The sequence below is a fragment of the Ranitomeya variabilis genome, chromosome 6, assembly GCF_051348905.1.
Source record: "Ranitomeya variabilis isolate aRanVar5 chromosome 6, aRanVar5.hap1, whole genome shotgun sequence".
Lineage (NCBI taxonomy): Eukaryota > Metazoa > Chordata > Amphibia > Anura > Dendrobatidae > Ranitomeya > Ranitomeya variabilis.
The window spans coordinates 371,726,222-371,747,504 of record NC_135237.1 but is presented as its reverse complement, the minus strand read 5'-3'; the positions used below and the strand labels follow the sequence as shown (position 1 = coordinate 371,747,504).

General features: G+C 41.9%; 1 protein-coding gene across 8 annotated transcripts in view; it reads left to right on the top strand.

Moving 5' to 3' along the window:
• Positions 1 to 21,283, top strand: part of NFATC1 (nuclear factor of activated T cells 1) — a 243,498-nt gene that overhangs the window by 51,755 nt on the left and 170,460 nt on the right. For all 8 annotated transcript variants that reach the window (XM_077270055.1, XM_077270056.1, XM_077270057.1 and 5 more), the window contains exon 3: positions 11,595 to 11,754. In XM_077270055.1, the coding sequence (XP_077126170.1) occupies positions 11,595 to 11,754 (160 nt within the window). The remainder of the gene's footprint in view (positions 1 to 11,594; positions 11,755 to 21,283) is intronic.

Sequence of the window (21,283 nt, the reverse complement as noted above, 5' to 3'; positions counted from 1 at the left end):
ATTCGGACTTCGAACAATCTCAACTTTTCTGCATCTCTGCTGCATAACATAAACTTGCTTGCAAAAAATTCAGGAAAGTCACTATACATGTCTTATAAACATACTCATATAGTCAGGAAATTTCGACTTACTGTGATCTAATATATTGCCTTGCTGCCTATCATTACCCAGACCTTCCAATATTGTTTTGACACCACGGCCTCTGTGCAAAATGTAACGTGTGCCATTATGTCACTATAACCAAATACTTACTGAGGCCTAGTGTGTATTCAGGCCTGGGCAGGGGAGTCGGGCAACATTGTTCACTTTGTCATGACTTACTTGGTAGTGTGTCCTGAAAATAGAGTATATAGCAGTAGTACGGTTGGTGCAATCACCAGTCATTCCCAACTGTCCATAGAAAACACGTTTTAGCCATAATTCTCAGAATACCAGTAAGGTGATTACTGGATGAAAGAAGTCCAAACCCAGGCTTACCATAATATCTACAAATATGCAGATCTATTTGGTAAACCTGGAGTCACACTAGCGGTTTGAAAATCGATCCGGTAATAAGAGTTCATAGCGTTTCCCTGTGAACTATTACCAGTCTGACTGCACCGCGAGCGTGAGAAAGTTCTCCTGCTTGCAGTGCCGTCAGACAGGTCCTGGGAGTTCACAGCCAATGAACTCACTTCACCTTTGTGACGTCAGCGGGAGCGCCATAGGAAAATATCCCACCGCGCTATGCCCTCAGACAAGGAATACGAGTTCACCGGGAGACACTGAGCACACGCTGCTCAGTGTCTCTGCTGGATGACAGGTTGTATGGTCGCATCATGCAACCATGTAGCCTGCCATCTAGATGTAGCAGAGCTAAACCCGTTGTGGGACAAATTATCATCTTCTCTGCGTAAAGGTAAGAAATATTGTTTGTTTTTTTAACTCTTTTGCAGAAGACAATGGCTTCGGCGGTATGGGCGAGGTCATAAGTATGGTTTAATTAAGATTTATTAAAGGAGTCTGTGTCGTTCTTTCAATTAAAGGACTTTATTCTGGGTGTCTGTATTTTTATACAATATGACTATGGGGTTAATAATGGGGGCGTCTTATGGATGCCTCTCCATTACTAACCTCGGGGCATGATGTCACCTGACAATACAAAGGTGACATCAACCCCCCCACTATCACTGGCTAAGTGCCAGAATTGGCACATCTTAGAGGTATGCCTTTTGTGGAGCGGCTGAGAGCTGATGTTTTTAGCCTGGGGGCAGCAGTATCAATGGCCCCTTCCGAGGCTATTACTCTCAGCCCGCAGATGTCTGCATAGCCTTTGCTGGTTATTAATTACTAGACTGTGGCCCGATTCTAATGCATCGGGTATTCTAGAATATGCATGTCCCCGTAGTATATGGACAATGATGATTCCAGAATTCGCGGCAGACTGTGCCCGTCGCTGATTGGTCGAGGCAACCTTTATGGCATAATCGTCGCCATGGCAACCATTATGACATCTACGTTGATACTGTGCCCGTCGCTGATTGGTCGAGGCCTGGCGGCCTCGACCAATCAGAGACGCGGGATTTCCTGGACAGACAGACAGACAGAAAGACAGACAGAAAGACAGACAGACGGAAAAACCCTTAGACAATTATATATATAGACTAGATTGTGGCCCGATTGTAACGCATCGGGTATTCTAGAATATGCATGTCCCCGTAGCATATGGACATTGATGATTCCAGAATTCGCGGCAGACTGTGTTGTGGCCCGATTCTAACGCATCGGGTATTCTAGAATATGCATGTCCCCGTAGTATATGGACAATGATGATTCCAGAATTCGCGGCATGGTCGAGGCAACCTTTATGACATCATTGTCGCCATGGCAACCATTATGACATCTACGTCGATACTGTGCCCGTCGCTGATTGGTCGAGGCGAATTCGCGGCAGACTGTGCCCGTCGCTGATTGGTCGAGGCAACCTTTATGACATCATCGTCGCCATGGCAACCATTATGACATCTACGTCGATACTGTGCCCATCGCTGATTGGTCGAGGCGAATTTGCGGCAGACTGTGCCCGTCGCTGATTGGTCGAGGCAACCTTTATGACATCATCGTCGCCATGGCAACCATTATGACATCTACGTCGATACTGTGCCCATCGCTGATTGGTCGAGGCGAATTCGTGGCAGACTGTGCCCGTCGCTGATTGGTCGAGGCAACCTTTATGACATCATCGTTGCCATGGCAACCATTATGACATCTACGTCAATACTGTGCCCGTCGCTGATTGGTCGAGGCGAATTCGCGGCAGACTGTGCCCGTCGCTGATTGGTCGAGGCAACCTTTATGACATCATCGTCGCCATGGCAACCATTATGACATCTACGTCGATACTGTGCCCGTCGCTGATTGGTCGAGGCGAATTCGCGGCAGACTGTGCCCGTCGCTGATTGGTCGAGGCAACCTTTATGACATCATCGTCGCCATGGCAACCATTATGACATCTACGTCGATACTGTGCCCATCGCTGATTGGTCGAGGCGAATTCGCGGCAGACTGTGCCCGTCGCTGATTGGTCGAGGCAACCTTTATGACATCATCGTCGCCATGGCAACCATTATGACATCTACGTCGATACTGTGCCCGTCGCTGATTGGTCGAGGCGAATTCGCGGCAGACTGTGCCCGTCGCTGATTGGTCGAGGCAACCTTTATGACATCATCGTCGCCATGGCAACCATTATGACATCTACGTCGATACTGTGCCCGTCGCTGATTGATCGAGGTGAATTCGCGGCAGACTGTGCCCGTCGCTGATTGGTCGAGGCAACCTTTATGACATCATCGTCGCCATGGCAACCATTATGACATCTATGTCGATACTGTGCCCGTCGCTGATTGGTCGAGGCCTGGCGGCCTCGACCAATCAGAGACACGGGATTTCCAGGACAGACAGACAGACACAGAAAAACCCTTAGACAATTATATATATAGATAGGGGAACACTACGTCAAGAAACTCAAGGCACTCAGTGCAAGACACCCAACGCAAGAAAATTGTCACCATTCCCATTTGATTTAGGTGTATAAATGGCCCACCCAAAAAAGTTTGTCTCATCACTGAACATAATGTTCTGTGTAAACTGAGGGTCCTGTTCCAATTTTTGTTTCGCCCATTCTGCAAATTCAGGTGTCGATCTGGCATCAGTCGAACATCCCTTCAGTAGATATTAGCTACTCACAAATGGCACCCTTACAAAATCCAACTGCTACAGTATCTCAATGAGGATGAGCCAGATCGGCTCTCTGAATTTGCAGAATGGGCAAAAGAAAAATACCTAAACACCTAAATAACATGGGAATGGTGACAGTTTTCTTGTGTAGGGTATCTTGCATTGAAATCTGCTGCAATGACCCGGGTACTGCATTCACCAGACATCAACACAATTTCCATCTGCTCCTCACGTGTTAACCTCTGCGACATGTCAATGGCTGTAAACAAAGAGAAACTTGTAAATAACTAATGAAAGAATACAGTTACATTAAAACCAAGACCATTGTTTTTTTTGTGAAATTCTCAATAAGTTTGATGTGTCACATGACCCTTTTCCCATTAGAAAAAATAAAGTTGGATGCAAAATGGCCGACTTCAAAATGGCCACCTTGGTCACCACCCATCTTGAAAAATTTTCCCCCTCCCATATTCTAATGTACCATAAACCGGAAGTTGATATCACCAACCATTCCCATTTTATTTAGGTGTATCCATATACATGGTCCACCCTGTGTGTATATACTGTATGTGTATATATATATATATATATATATATATATATATATATATATATATATATACCGTATATACTCGAGTATAAGCCGACCCGAGTATAAGCCGACCCCCTAATTTTGCCACAAAAAACTGGGAAAACTTAATGACTCGAGTATAAGCCTAGGGTGGGAAATGCAGCAGCTACCGGTGAAAATAGATACCAATAAGAGTAAAATTAATTGAGACATCAGTAGGTTAAGTGTTTTTGATTATCCATATTGAATCAGGAGCCCCATATAATGCTCCATACAGTTCATGATGGCCCCATAAGATGCTCCATATTAAAATATGCCCCATATAATCCTGCATAAAGGTTAATAATGGCCCTATAAGATGATTCATAGACACATTTGCCCAATATAATGCTGCACAAATGTTGATTATGGCCCCATAAGATGCTTCTTAAAGATATTTGCCCCATATAGTGCTGCACAAACGTTGATTATGGCCCCATACAGACACTTGCCCCATATAGACACTTGCCCCATATAGTGCTGCACAAATGTTATGGTCCCATAAAATGCCCCATATAGCCACTTGCCCCATATAGTGCTGCACAAACGTTGATTATGGCCCCATACAGACACGCCCCATATAGGGCTGCACAAACGTTTTGGCCCCATAAGATGCCCCATACAGACACTTGCCCCATATAGTGCTGCACAAACGTTATGGCCCCATAAAGTGCTGCACAAACGTTATGGCCCCATAAAGTGCTGCACAAACGTTATGGCCCCATATAGTGCTGCACAAACGTTATGGCCCCATCTAGTGCTGCACAAACGTTATGGCCCCCATATAGTGCTGCACAAACGTTATGGCCCCCATATAGTGCTGCACAAACGTTATGGCCCCCATATAGTGCTGCACAAACGTTATGGCCCCCATATAGTGCTGCACAAACGTTATGGCCCCATAGATGCTCCATACAGACAATTGCCCCATTTGCTGTTGCTGCGATAAAAAAATAAAAATCACATACTCACCTCTCCATCTCTCAGGCCCCTGGCACTTTCAATATTCACCTGCTCCTTGTTCTGGCGCCGCTCCATCTTCAGCAGTGACGCTCAGGTCAGAGAGCAGAGTGGCACTAACTACGTCATCACGCCCTCTGACCTGAGCGTCACTGCAGAAGATGGAGCGGCGCCGGAATGAGGAGCAGGTGAATATCGCGCAGCTCTCCCCTCCCCGTTATACTCACCTGCTCCTGGCGCTGTGAAGTCCCTGCTTCCCCGCAGCTTCTTCCTGTAGTGAGCGGTCACCGTTACCACTCATTACAGTAATGAATATGCGGCTCCACCGCTATGGGAGGTGCAGCCGCATATTCATTACTGTAATGAGCGGTACCATGTGACCGCTCACTACAGAAAGAAGCTGCCGGCGCCGGGGAAGCCAGGGATGTGCAGGGACTGCGCCAGGAGCAGGTGAGTATAATTAGACAGCTGCCGCTCCCCCTCCCCTGCCGACCCCTGGGTATGACTCGAGTATAAGCCAAGAGGGGGACTTTCAGCCCCAAAAAATGGGCTGAAAATCTCGGCTTATACTCGAGTATATACGGTATGTGTGTGTGTGTCACTGACATCTATATATCTATCTTTCCTATGTGTATATCTCTATTCTATTGTAACCTGTCACTTTGTGATATTACTGTACGTGGCAGTATTGCCAGCTTTTATTCTATCTATGTAATATACTCTCTCTCTCTCTCTCTCTCTCTCTCTCTCTCTCTCTATATATATATATATATACAGTATATGTGTCACTGACATCTATATATCTATGTATTCCATGTGTATATATCTATTCTACTCTTTTGTAACCTGTTACGCTGTGATATTACTGTACGCAGCACATGAATTGCTGGCTTTTCAAATGCGTTCGGTGTGTAAAAATCGGACAGCATTCGCATGGTCCGAGTGCTGTGCGAATTTTTTTTTTTCTCGCACCCATTGACTACTGATCGTGATCCGATCCGAGCTGGAAAAAAATCGCAGATGAATACACAATGATCTAATAACATTAGTCCAAATGCAATCCGATTTTTTTTTTATCGGATTGCATTCTTCTGATTTCATCGCAAATGGGAATGAGCCCTAACTTCTTTGATTGGGTGTATACTATACATGGGACTGTCCCCTTAAAGCTTTTTTATGTTGACTCTTAACATTAGCTCAATGAAAGATTAGATATCGCTTGACAGACAGGATGCTTCAGATCGTTTACATGTTTGTTTTCTAGGAAAATTCGAGCAGCGGCGTGCTTTAGTGGAATGGGTTTAATTCAGATTTTGATCGCACAGGTTTCCACTGTTTGGTCACAATATGTTTCCTGCTCCCATTCAATATGTTTCCATCTGACCTCAGTAACTTTTGCTCCGGCCTGCTGAAAGCCAATACAAGATAGAAATATGAGCTATTTTGTTAATCTCATTTTTTTTAGATAAACTTCCTTCCACCATGAAAGTCTATCAGCATACTCATGTATAGCGTTATTTTAAATAGACTCGATACGTCACCAGGGTCAGAGATGACTTAATGGAGTGATCTCTCTATATTGTTTTAAAATTCGGCTGTGACCTTACTTCCTTCTGTTACCTATAATGGATTTTCACTACAATTTGTAAAATTTGAGGCGATAAATAAATAAATAAAACTATCTATCTATCTATCTATCTATCTATCTATCTATCTATCTATCTATCTATCTATCTATCTACAGTTGTGTGAAAAAGTGTTTGCCCCTTTCTGATTTCCTATTCTTTTGCATGTTTGTCACACGTAAATGTTTCAGATCACCAAGCAAATTTAGATATTAGACAAAGCTAACACACGTAAACACAACATGGAGTTTAAAAATGAAGGTCTTTATTATTACTTTATTATGAGAAAAGAAATCCAAACCTTCAGAGCCCTGTGTGAAAAAGTGATTGCCCTCTAAACCCAACAACTGGTTGGGCCACCCTTAGCAGCAACAACTGCAATCATTAGTTCATGATAACTGGCAACGAGTATATATAAGTTGAATATGAAGTGATGTCTAAAGGGCCTAAAGTTAACCACATGTTCTTTGTATTTTAGGTATAAGAAAATATATTTACAGTGATTATTACATTTTAAAAATTACAATAAGGAAAATGTGCCAATGCAAAAGTTTGAGCATCCTTGGAGACTTGTGTGCTCAGATAATTTTGACCCAATTGGCTTTGCACTCATAATGGGCAAAAACCCTGAAACATGTGTCTGGAAATAGGGCTTCTTGGTTTGGCTTCTTATCTTCAGTAATATAGCAAGATCCCTTGGTGTCCAGCCAGTTTTGGCCATTATGAGAAGTCATTTTTGTTCTACTTTTTTATTGTTACTTTCCAGGAGGCATTACTTTTTTATTATTTTTGGAGACATAGTCATTTGAGGAATTGCTTTTTTCGGGATTAGTTGTATTGGTCAGTGGAATCATTTTGAGGTACATGTAAATTACGAATAAACTTCTTACTTTTTTGCAAGGAATATAAAAAAACTTAATTTTGGCTGTATTTTTTTCTTGCATGTTAACATTTACGACATTCTTCTTACAAATATTATGTTATATGTATATTATATAAATATCAATTCTAAATTTGTTATTTATTAAAAAAAAGGCAACATTCACTTTTAGATATACCAGTAGTTGTCATGTTGTCTTTATTCTGCAGATCAATATGATTAATCCAATACATTTTGGTAATTTATAAAAATCTATTTTTTGTCACTATGTTCTGATATCCAAAACTTTTTATTTTTCTGTAGACGAATTTGTGTGAGGGATTATTTTTTTGTGGAACTATTTTTTTAATTGGTGCTATGTTTTGATACATTTGACTTTCTCATAACTTTTCAACTCATTTTTTGGCAGGAAGCAAAAAAGTAACGATTAAAAGATCTTGGAATATTTAGCTTGCAAAAAAGAAGGCTAAAAGGAGACTTAATAGAGGTCTACAAATATCTGAAGGGATGTCACAGTGTAGAGGGATCATTATTCTCATTTGCACATGGACACACGTGAAGCAGTGGAATAAAACTGAAAGGGAGAAGACACAGATTAGATATTAGAAAAAACTTTTTGACAGTGTGGGTGATCAGTGAGTGGAACAGGCTGCCTTGAAAGGTGGTGAGTTCTCCTTCAATGGAAGTCTTCAAACAGAGGCTGGACAGAGTCTGAGATGGTTTAGTGAATCCTGAATTGAGCAGGGGGTTAGACATGATGACCCTTGAGGTCCCTTCCAACTCTACCATTCTATGATTCTGTGAAAAGCAAACATCTGAAATTGTTTTTTAATTTTATTTTTTATTGGGTTCACTGTGCAGTATAATTGACATGTTCACTTATTTTTGCAAGTTGGTATGATTACTGTGGTATACAACTTTTGCACATAAAAAATCAGTTTAAAAAAAACAACTTTTTTAACCTGTCATAAATATGTAACTTTTAAAATTTTTGGAGTACAGAGCTGCATGAAGGCTTATTTTTTGCAGAAGACACCTATAGTTTTTATTGCTATCACTTGAGGATCCATTTGATTTTTTGATCAGTTTTGATATATTTGTGAGGCCAGATGAGCAAAAATGGCAATTCTGGCATTGCTTTCATATTTTTCTGATGTTCTTTACCGTGCAGGATAAATAATAACATTTTTTTGTACTGGTTGTTATGAGTATATATTGTTTCTGCTGTCTTTTGCAAATCATACATTTTTTTTATTAAAAACTGGAATTTTTTATTTTGTTAGATAATTATTTACACTTAAAATGTTTTATTTTTATTTTACATTTTTATTTTGTACAACACTTATTAGTCTCACAAGGGGACTTGAACATGTGATCCTTTGATCGCATTGATATACTGTACAACGTATGTAGGATAGTGCATTATTATTAGACAGACAAGTTGCCTATTAGACTTCACCTCCAACGGGATCTTACAGACTAAATCAATGGCATTTACGGAGGCCATTCTTGAGCTCTCTTGCCATATCAACCCCTTATCCCTTAGGATTGAATACGTGGGATTGAATTATACAAATTCAGTGAATAAGTAATAAATATAAGATAGTAAAAGAGATAACCCTCTGGAATATGTATGTACTATTTTTACAACTCTCTGTCTTTCCTTGGTCCTGTTTATTGTAATATAATCTTTTAGGAAGAAGCATACAATCTATTGAACAGATGTTTTAGTAACATCCGCTGTAATGATGGGTTATATCATTTGTTGATCAGACTTTTTTTTCTCTCTTACATATTTTTTGTTTTCTGACCACATGACTAAATTGTGACTAGCAGTCTAGGTGTGTAAAATGATCCATTATTGAAAAAATGAATGAATCATAAATTCTTTTAGATTCAAAGAGTCTTAACTCCGATTTGTGCAGTTATTCTGTTATTTCTTTAGATTTAGGATTAAATTGACAACTTGCTTTTAATAAATTGTCAAAAAAGGTATTACCTATCTCCTTGTCATAGAGTCATGTCTCTATACATTTACAGCAGATTGGACAATGCCAGACTGTAGGGACACCCCACCATCCAACTGGTAACCCCAAGAGGAACAGTGCAATATTGAGTTATAAGTAAAAATGCTCCAGAGTCATTATATTTTGCTAAATGCAAAGTTTTACTAGAATGTAAAGAAAGCTAACAAATCTTATTTAATTTACCACCATAAGGGGGTTTTCCACTTTCAGGAAAGTAGGTACCAAACATTGTAAAATACCTAAAATTACAAAACAGAAAAGGATTTCCTCTCCTGAGCTCCAGCGCTGACTTCCCGCTGCTCCTTGGGTCTCGGTATTTGGCTGTAGCAGTGATGCCACATTGACACTTCGTGGATTGCGCCATCTACCTCAGCAGAGTCACTGAGATCAGTGGATTGTACTGACTACCTTAGCAGAGTCTCTGAGCTCAGTAGATTGTGCTGTCTACCTCAGTAGAGTCACTGAGCTCAGTGGATTGTGCAGTCTACCTCAGCAGAGTCACTGAGCTCTGGATTGTGCCATCTAACTCAGCAGAGTCACTGAGCTCAGTGGATTGTGCCATCTACCTCAACAGAGTCGCTTAGCTCAGTGGATTGTGCCATCTACCTCAGCAGAGTTGCTGAGCTCAGTGGATTGTGCTGTCTACCTCAACAGAGTCACCGAGCTCAGAGGATTGTGCTGTCTACCTCAGGAGAGTCACTGAGCTCAGTGGATTATGCCGTCTACCTCAGGAGAGTCACTGAGATCAGTGGATTGTGCCGTCTACCTCAGCAGAGTCACTGAGCTCAGTGGATTGTGCCATTTACCTCAGCAGAGTCACTGAGCTCAGTGGATTGTGCCATCTACCTCAGGAGAGTCACTGAGATCAGTGGATTGTGCCATCTACCTCAGGAGAATCACTGAGATCAGTGGATTGTGCCGTCTACCTCAGCAGAGTCACTGAGCTCAGTCATTAGCTACAGTGGTAATGTGCGCTGTTGATATGATGTCACCACTGCAGCCAAAACACTAATAGCCATGCAGCTATGGGAAACCTAGAGAGGGTGAGTACCTACGGTAGTCTGTTTGTTATTTTAGGTATTTTACAGCATTTAAGGTTCACTCTCCTTAAAGTGGAAAACCCCTTTAAATCTATGGAACATTTGACTGTAGACATGTGGGGAATTATTCCTATGCATGTGCCCTTCACAGTCCTGAGGTGATGTAGCAGTTGATATGTATTACAGCTAATCCTATACTCTTGTTTAAGGACTGATTCACATGATAAAGTAGTTGTATTGCTCTGTAGTATGAAGCCTTTTTAATGTACCGTATACAGACATTCTTCCATTATACGAGACCTTTCTCTTACCTTTGTACATCGTTCATACATAACATGTTCCGTGGCATGCTGTATATTTCCAGGAATATTCTTCTGTAGTAGTATTTTACGGGATATCATGGTTTCAGCGAATAAGTTCTTTCTAGTAGGATGAAAAGTTGCCCTGTTTTTTTTTATACTCTGTTTTCATTCCTCTCAGTCGTATTGGCAGAGACTGTATTGTAATGAGCCGAACATCTACTGTATATGTAAAATGGCTAAGGCAAATTTCTGTCTTCTCCAAGAAAGCCATGAAAGTCACTATTGAACGAATGCAAGCAGACATCTTGGAAACTGTGAGACATTTGTAGACCTTCTGGGAGCCGCATGTAGCAAAGCAACTTGGTATACAGTATATACATTTGGTGCCCAGTGTGGGCAGTTTATCTGCCAGTATAACAGGACCCTTGATTTCTTTGGGTAGATAATTTTTGTTCTTGACTGTTACTTTTACGATGGTGTCTTGTAAAGGACTTTGTAGGCACCATAGAGAGCACCACTGTGACCACCTATAACCAGATAGATAACTATTTCCTGTTAATATAGTATTTCTCCATCATCTGCTTGCTTATTTATTAATACGCTCTCTGAAGACAATTAAAAGCAGTTAGATTCATGGAAAAAGAGGCAAAGTACACACAATTTCCACTGACATAAGCAGGCTGGTTGCGAGTGTATCGTCCATGGCCATTCATCTTCATGAAGGCGGAAGAGGTTTTGGCCACTTCACGGGCTTCTAAATTACTTATGTCATGGCATTAGACCTATTGATGAAATTTTAAATGTAAGATAGTGAAGGATAGACCGCTAATCATGGTCTCTAAAGTAATAGTGCCAAATTCCTGTGGTGTGGGATAATACACTCTGTGTTAATATTTAATAGCTGTTAAATAGCTGTTCTTTTCCATTACAGCCCTTCTCTGCCTGCCCTTGATTGGCATCTGCCGTCGCAGTCAGGACCTTATGAACTTCGCATTGAAGTGCAGCCCAAATCTCATCACAGAGCTCATTATGAGACGGAAGGAAGCCGTGGGGCGGTGAAGGCATCAACTGGTGGACACCCCATTGTGCAGGTATCCATGTCATGGGAGGCTCTGTTTATCCTGGAATTTAGTCAGAAATGTGGATGACAAGCCACAATGTGTAGAGGATGACAAAATGCACTTTCACCGAGTTACAATAATTTAGTGGGCTTACAGGAGCGTCTCCACTTTTGGGGATATTGTTTTACTTTTGTATAAAATATTCTTACTTGTTGTCAGCCAAATTAAAGATAGAAAAATCTTCTGAGAAATGTAAGGTGTGCAGTTGACATATAGATCCCTGGCTGCTAGAGATTTAGCATACAGAAAGAGACTGAATTTAAATGGAACCTAACATCTGATACGCGGACAGCATGCATCCGACATCAGCTTTATGATTCTACTATGTATATTTGACTCGTTTCTGAGAAATACATAGCTTAAATGCTGGCGAGGACCGAGCCGCACAGGAGACCAGTTGAGAAGGCTGATCCCCAGTGGCTTCTCTCTGCCTTCTACCCTGGAGTGATAGGTCTCTCTTTGCAAGCATGTATAAGGAGAAACCTAAACAAAAGATAATATACTCGCACTGCTGTCCCATGCGATCACCTATTAGCGTGCTACAATACGCTGTACCAGCTCCTATACCCCCTACTCAGTGCATGGGCGTATGGGGTGCTCAACCAAAAAGAGGTAATAATATAAAAAAGAGAAAAAAGTGATCAGCACTCACCATTCCTGATGCTATAAAAAGTCTTTATTAGGACATGGACACGGACAGGGAGAGCATGGTGTCCAGGGATGACAGCTATTTCGCGCTACATGCGCTTCCACAGATCCCAGATCGGGATCTGTGGAAGCGCATGTAGCGCGAAACAGCTGTCATCCCTGGACACCATGCTCTCCCTGTCCGTGTCCATGTCCTAATAAAGACTTTTTATAGCATCAGGAATGGTGAGTGCTGATCACTTTTTTCTCTTTTTTATAAGGAGAAACCTGTCCGTCATTGGCAGTAGGCGGGGAGAGCCGCTAGGGACCAGCCTTTTTAACTAGTCTCCATAGGCTTTTGAAGAATGCTTTTCTCTGAAATGTTGCGGCGTTTCAGAGTCAAAGATACCTGTCTGTAATCTTACAGCCAGTGTCTGATACATGCTACCCGTGCAGCAGGTAGCATGTATCAGCTGTCATGTTCCCGTTAATATCCTACAAGCTAGGGACGCTGTCATTTCTATCATAGCAATATTGTTGGTTTACCCTAAGAGACTCACTCATTAATCATGCAAAACAGTAAAAAGTGAGACAAAGTCTGGGGTAGGGCAGCTTCAGTATTCAGTGGAATTGTCTAATCATTTAATGAAGTTTATGTAGACATTACTAGAGTATATATTCCTGAAATATAACATACCGTATATACTCGAGTATAAGCCGACCCGAGTATAAGCCGACCCCCCTAATTTTGCCACAAAAAACTGGGAAAACTTATTGACTCGAGTATAAGCCTAGGGTGGAAAATGCAGCAGGTACCGGTGAATTTCAAAATTAAAAATAGATACTCCATACCGTTCATTATGGCCCCATAGATGCTCCACATAAAGCTGTGCCACATATAATGCTCTGCACCATTCATTATGGCCCCATAGATGCTCCACATAAAGCTGTGCCATATATACAATGCTCTGCACCATTGCCCCATAGATACTCCACATAAAGCTGTGCCATATATACAATGCTCTGCACCGTTGCCCCATAGCTGTGCCATATATATAATGCTCTGCACCGTTGCCCCATAGCTGTGCCATATAGTGCTCTGCACCGTTGCCCCATAGCTGTGCCATATATATAATGCTCTGCACCGTTGCCCCATAGCTGTGCCATATAGTGCTCTGCACCGTTGCCCCATAGCTGTGCCATATAGTGCTCTGCACCATTGCCCCATAGCTGTGCCATATAGTGCTCTGCACCATTGCCCCATAGCTGTGCCATATAGTGCTCTGCACCATTTCCCCATAGCTGTGCCATATAGTGCTCTGCACCATTGCCCCATAGCTGTGCCATATAGTGCTCTGCACCGTTGCCCCATAGCTGTGCCATATAGTGCTCTGCACCATTTCCCCATAGCTGTGCCATATAGTGCTCTGCACCATTGCCCCATAGCTGTGCCATATAGTGCTCTGCACCGTCCATTATTGCCCCATAGCTGTTGCTGCTGCTGCAATAAAAAAAAACAAAAAAACATACTCACCTGTCTTGCTTGCAGCTCCTCGGCGCCATCTTCCCGGCGTCTCTCCGCACTGACTGATCAGGCAGAGGGCGGCGCGCACACTATATGCGTCATCGCGCCCTCTGACCTGCACAGTCAGTGCGGAGAGAGAGAGACGCCGGGAAGATGGAGACAGCGCCCGGCGTGTGGAACAAGGACAGGTGAATATGCGATACTTACCTGCTCCCGGCGTCCCGCTCCTTCCCCCTGCCTGTCTTCGGTGCCACAGCCTCTTTCTCTATCAGCGGTCACCGGCACCGCTTCATTAGAGAAATGAATAGGCGGCTCCGCCCCTATGGGAGGTGGAGCAGCCTATTCATTTCTCTAATGAGCGGTCCCACGTGACCGCTCAGGGGAAGAGGCTGCAGCACCGAAGACAGTGGGACAGGCAGGGGGAGCGACAGGATCGCCGGGACTAGGTGAGTATATGACAGTGCTCACCCGCCGACCCCACCACCGATCATGACTCGAGTATAAGCCGAGAGGGGCACTTTCAGCCCAAAAATTTGGGCTGAAAATCTCGGCTTATACTCGAGTATATACGGTAGATAAAACGGTATCTGTGCATTATGTGCAGTGACGTCCAGCACAGTGTACAAGCCAATAGTGACTAGCATGATGCTTTTCTTCCATGCTGCCATGCCATTCAGTTCATTAGAGAAGCACTCCTCCCATCTACGTTTTTATACTCTTAATATATTGCAATCGTCATATTATACAGCACGGTGTACTTCCAATTGATCATTTTGCCTTTCTATCCAGGTAAATATTCTCTTTTTTCCTTTTCTGCTGTATGTATTAACAGGACAAATAAATAAATTATAGAAATGTTTTATTAGGTTATTGTATTAGTAAAAGGTTAAAGAATAGGCGGATCCCACAAAAATGGCACCAGGTCCTGACATGTCATCCTGATGAAGGCTAGCGCAGAACCGTTTTGGGCTCTGGTGCCATTCCAGCAGGAGGAGAACCACATGGGTAATACTTATCAGTCCTCTCTTTCTTGCCTCGGTGGCTCTGACACATGATGATATAGTATAGCTTTACTGACTCACGTTGATGTATTATTTTAGCTGATATGTCATTTGATATTTATGCAAATACCTTTGTATGTGTCCTATATTACCTTATCTCCTCCTGCTGCTTTTGTTGCCCTCCTTTGTCCTGTGGACCCACCCTGTTTTTTTAACCTTTTAGTAATAGAACAACCTAATAAAGTATTTCTATAATTTATTTATGGCTATTTGTCCTTTATGGATAGGTTTTTCTAGTTTTATGGGGACTTTTGCCAAACCCTTTGTACGTATACAGTAGGGTGTGATCCTACTATTTTTTATTTTACTCATATAGCACCATTAATTCCACAGCGCTTTACAGACATTATCATCGCTGTCCCCATTGGGGCTCACAATATAATTTCCCTATCAGTATGTCTTTGGAGTGTGGGGGGAAATCGGGGAACCCAGAGGAGACCCACGGAAACAAGGGGAGAACATAGAAACTTCCTTGCAGATGTCCTTAGTTGGATTTGAACCCAGGACCCCAGCGCTGCAAGGCTGCAGTACTAACCATTGAGTCACCGTGCTGCCCTAAAAATCCTACAAAATATATACACTTTATGCAGGATATAAAGTTAATTAAATTTGAGGTAGCACATTTTGGCTGTTTGTTCTTCTATGTAGAAACAGGAAGTCTCATTTCCTTGCATGACTTACCCCCCCTCTTCAACTCCTAACCCAGCTGTTTCTGCCTCCCCCTGTCAGGGACTTTTGCATTGACTCATGAGTCATGCAGGGAAAATTGCCCTCCTGATTCTACATAGAGCTTAGATGGTTTCAGAAAGTCAGTTTTTAATCATGTGATGTCATAGACTTAAAGGAAAAGAGAAGAACTGAACTGGTTAGAACTGGTTAGAAAGGCAAAATAAGCAATTGTAAGTGCACAGTGCTATGTAATATGATGACTGAAATAAATTAAGAAAATAAAAGTTTTGATGGAAGAGCTTCTTTAACTGAATCTATTGAATGCGTCATGTAGGCTACAATAAAATACATTGTCACTAGATCAAAAGTGAGCAGGTTTTGCTCCCATTGTATTCCTGCTTCTCCGCTGAGTACTATTTGTTTTTTTTAAACCGCCATATGGCTCCAGAGATATTTTTTATTCAGTGTGATTTTATAGTTTTTATAAGGGGGTGTGTCTTACAGTATCATATTGCAAAACTACCCTGCGATCCATGCGTCCTTGGTAAAGACTATGAAAACTAGAAATGAAATATCATTTAACATATCTTTGGAACTATATGGCATATAAAAATATGTCATTCTCAGGGCAGCAGCAGAAATATGAGCAAAAATTGCACACTTATGATCTGATGACAGGTTCTCGTTAGCTGCAAATTAGCTTAACGTAAAGTGCATACAAAGTTATCTCTTGGTGTTGGAATATTTTACATCCACCACTATGCCCACACAACATCCCCACTAGTTATATTCAGTATCCTGTGTTATTATGAAGAAAACGCTTGTTCAGCTATGAAAGTCACCATTCTCTTGTTCACTTGCTATTACTTTCAAGCGGTAGAGTTCAGATTCTGTTCTTCCACACTAAATATTGTGTAACGAAAGCAAGTTTACACCACTCATCATCCCATAATTATTATTACTGTTCTCCAAGTGTTCTGTGCCTGCCTAACTTTTTAATAAAAACAAGATAAATGTATCATCTATTGCACACCTAGAAAAAAAATCCTGTATTCTGCGTGGGCTGCAAGCACACTTTGCAACTTACACATTCTTTGAGGTTTAAACGTGAAGAACAGGAAATGTTTTGAGTCAGAATCTGTTAAAAAGTATATGTATCAGAATATGTTCCTGTCCAAACAAAGATGAAAGAAATTAGAGGCTGGCAAGGCGTTTAGCATAAATGTAATATATTCATTTCTGATATGTAGACAAGCCAAAATTACACAATCATAAGAACATGTGCCAAGACTTCTACTCCGCACGGTGCCGACAGCATGTAAATTATACACTTATCCCTTTTATGTTTTAAGTGCAAAAGGAGAACTAAATGTAAATGCCTTATTTGATTAGTGTACATAATAAAGAGAATTGCAAGAAATCAAAAGCCTATTTATAAGGCATTTCTGGACTCCTGCTTCCCGGAAGGCAAGGAATCTAAAGAATGTTTTGCAGAAAATGATGAGCAGCTTTTGAGGTGTGATAGGTTTCTACTGCCAGGGAAGGTCGAATTAAAGAAGATAGTGCTCAAAAAGAACTTGGATCCCCATGAATCGTATATATGACTTTATGCCATTTCTCTAATATTGAGTATCAGATTTCTCATATAGAGTGTATCCGCTTCATGCGTAGGATCCTCGACTTCTTAGAAATCTACTAAGACAGGAAAATGAGCTTTATACAACTACTGCTCTGTGTTACACCATAATTACACCATAGGGTCAAGGAGAAAGTTTAATCACAACTCAAGAATATTTTTTTAGCTGTGAATCAGGAGGAAGTCGAAGCAATAGACCGAAAGAAAACCTTCCAAATTAGTGTCAGTTCCTCCATGTTTTCATTATCCATTACGTATAATTTATGTATGGGTAATGCACAAATTGCTGTCTCCGTACCCCACCTATATTTCTTTGGCATTCGCATCTGTACACGTTACCTGAAAAAAGCCTGTGTCTATTGTCCATGTGTTCGTAAAATGTATCTAAGGTGCAAAAAAAAAGACATTAACACACATCTGTGAGCCAGGATGCAATTATTATATGTAATGAAGCCAGGCAAACATACCACAAAGCAGACATTTTATAGCTCAATCATAAACGGCTGGCACTTTTTTTTACCAGCAACTCTACACGGCTTATTGCAATATGCACATGGCCAGCACTTGCCAAATAATACATTCACACATATTCAGCCTGAAAAAGATTACATTCAAGTCAATGATTTCATCAGCTGGAAGCCGTATGTTGGACAGTTGGGCTCAGGCCAGTTGTCTTCCTGTGTTCCTGCCTCTCGTTTATTTCTACAGATATGTACATTAACACGTTGGATATTCCAGGTGGCGGAGCTCTTTAGTTTTACTGTCATTTAGCTGAGTGGCAGAGTAAGGTATATCAAGGTTGGACGTAATAGTGTCATTAGCGTAACACATAGAAGAGATAGCGGCAAACTGTCTCCTCGTATATATAATATTACATTTAATGGATGGGATGTCTTGTCTTATAGACATACGTTCTCTATGTGCATGCTGATGGTGGTTCAGTGGAATCACTGGCAGGTTTTTCTTTTTCCTGCTATTTTTATAAGACACTTGTCTTGAAACCCCATACAATAAAAATGTAGGGTGAGGTTTCTTCCTGATACCATAACATTTCATTTGGCTTTTGATATTTTGCAAATGTTGCAACTTATTACATACTGATAATTATGCTTTGCATGCCAGGCTCATAGACAGATGGTGAAACGATTGGCCATTGGCAGTTCAAGGCACTCAGGATTGTTATTAAAAGGTCCTTTATATGTTGTATTGTACAATACATATGATTAAGTTTGAGAAAATAGACCTAATGATATACTACAATACAATATATTCTTGTGTAAGTGTTCAGTCGTCTTCTACACAGATAGAGAAATACATGTGTAAAAGTCAGTGTTAGGTGTCGAGTTCCCACCTCTGCACAGGGGGAATCTCGAACCATATCTGCTGCGGTCTCTCATTCTGCATCAGCCGCAGTGGAGCCTGCTCAGCGGAGACGTCGGTCCCAGCGTCTTGCTCACTCTGATTCTGTGCAAAGGGTTACTGCTGTCTTTCCAGGCTCTGTCATTGCAGCCTGTACTCATCAGCGGCGAGCAGACGTCTCTGGGACTAAGTCCTGCTTTTCTCCTTCTGAGCATGCCCAAAGGAAGACCTCTCAGTGGAGGTCTGGGGTCACATGCTCAGGTACTGCAGTAGCTCCTATTGGTCCTCTAGGAAGGTCCTGAAGTTGCTCAGTTACTGTAGCAGTTCTCATTGGTCCTCTAGGATGGTCCTGAACTTGCTGCAGCTATTAAAGGTCCGCATGGCCGCACGGCCACGCTGCTAGTATACTCTTGTTTGTGTGTGTGTTGTGAGTGAAAGTCGCTCTTTAATCATCCCCTCCCTTGTGTTTGAATGCTCGCGTAAGGAGGATGATTGTAATCTAGCGCCCGACTTGTTACCAACACTGGTACACAAACAGCGTCTATTACTGTGACCGCCAGTGCGGCGCCGTGCGCTATCACCGCGCTTTCCAAACCCAAGTCTGGGTGGTTAGTGGCGTCCGCCAGTGCGGTATCGCATGCACTCTCGTGCTATTTAATTATTATTTCTGTTAACGTGCGGTATTGCGGCCCTGTGACGCAACAGGGTTCGCTTCTTTCACACAGGGTGAAGCTAACCGTGTGTGTATCTTCATTGTACCGCCATATAGTCTGTCATTGCTTAGCAGCAAGTTCCATCTGTGCACGGTGGACTCCGGGCTGCGTACGCACCTTATTCCTTTTCTCTAATTATTTGGTGCGTCCCGCTAGCCCTAACAGTCAGTATCTGAATTCTCTGTTTCTGAGTATGGAGGCTGGAGCTCCAGAAAGACCATACTCAGCAAATATTAGGGGATGTGACAGGAGGGTTAGTATATGGAGGCAGGCTTGGACTGGCCCACAGAAGAAGAGGAGAATCCTACGGTGGGCCCCTGTGAAAGAATAGGCCACTACCCTCTTATATGAGCAGTACTTGGGACAACACACTTGAATTGCTATGTACAGACACAGGCAGCATCTTATTCATTTAACAGTCGCTGAAAAGTGGGGCCCTGGAGTTGGTTCCTGGTGGGCCCTTGGCTCCCCAGTCCGACATTGTATGGAGGAAGCAGATAAGTGACACCTTCATAAACTTGTGCTCTTTCAGCATACACAGTGGGAAAATATGCCAATCTGATCACCAAAATGGCCATAGACTTTAGTTACACCTAGAGGGTTTAGGTTTGGCTGAGACACACCAGGCATCCACTGCCCAAGCATTATTGTAAACTGCATGCAACATTGTTTATTTAATACAAATATAAACAAGATAAAGAATATCATGTAATCAGTGGCATAGAATATAGCTACATATTTCTGGCTATACATTCAAATACGGTACTTGTATACAACCAATAAGAGATGGTCATAATAACCCATATTGTACAATTTAAGAAGAAAAACCCTGACATAGGGCAGGATAAAATTATTGTCCGATTTGTAAACTGTAAACTCTTTATTTCCTTGTCCATATCATTGCTTGGGCTCTAAAGTAGCTGTAACAGAAGAGATTATCATTATAACTATTCTGATGATGGGTGATAAAGTGAAATCAGAGTATTAGTACCAGGCACATACCATCTTAATTAAAGAGAATGTGTTGGACTAATTGTTTTTTTCACTCTATATCCTAGTGGTATGTACAATACACCAGCAGAAGAGGAAGTCAATGCTCGGTTCTCTCTTTTAGTGGCATGTTCACTCAAGTGTTGGACATCATGCATGTGACTTTTCCTTGCTTGAGCATCCCTCCAGTGTGTTTGTCATAGGTAAAGCAAAGTTGCCCATAGAATGTGTGCTATGAGAAAAAGGTCTTCAGACTGACATAAAGCGCTGGCTTTAACTTTAATCACTTGACATTATTGGTGTTGGTGACATGATCACGAGAAAAAGAGACCATGCATCAGGGAAGGAGACAGACACCAATGCAAGATGAGTATGTGGGCCCTTTGCAGTCCAAAACCTCATCACGATGCACCCCTTTATGTGCCTGTGAAAGAAGCTGGATGCCGCTTTGGAATTGGAAGCAGGACCCTTTACCTCTTCGGCCCCAGTGTGGCTGCGCAGGCTTTACTAATAGAATGTTCGCCCCTGCCGAGCATGATGTGGCCTAGAAAAACCACGAGTCTCGGAAAGTCCCATAAACTACTAAGTCTATTTCCACATATACATCTGTAAGCTACCCACCTGCCGTGCTCTTGTTAGTATGAATATTCAAACAGGTTTTTTTCCTGATCAGAATATACAGATGTTTTGCACTGAGAAGAATAGAGCCATCTTGTCTTCTGCTCGGTAAAGAAGACTAGGTGCCACCTCTGTTTTCAATAAGTCAGCATGCAGTCATTGTGTAACCCCTATCATGCCGACAGCCACCCTTGCACATCATATGTTTTGAAGAGGTGTGAACTATTTTTGTGTGAGCATGTAAAAAAAATACCTTATAATAAACCAAAATGAACAAAGAACAGATGTCCTCGGCACAAAG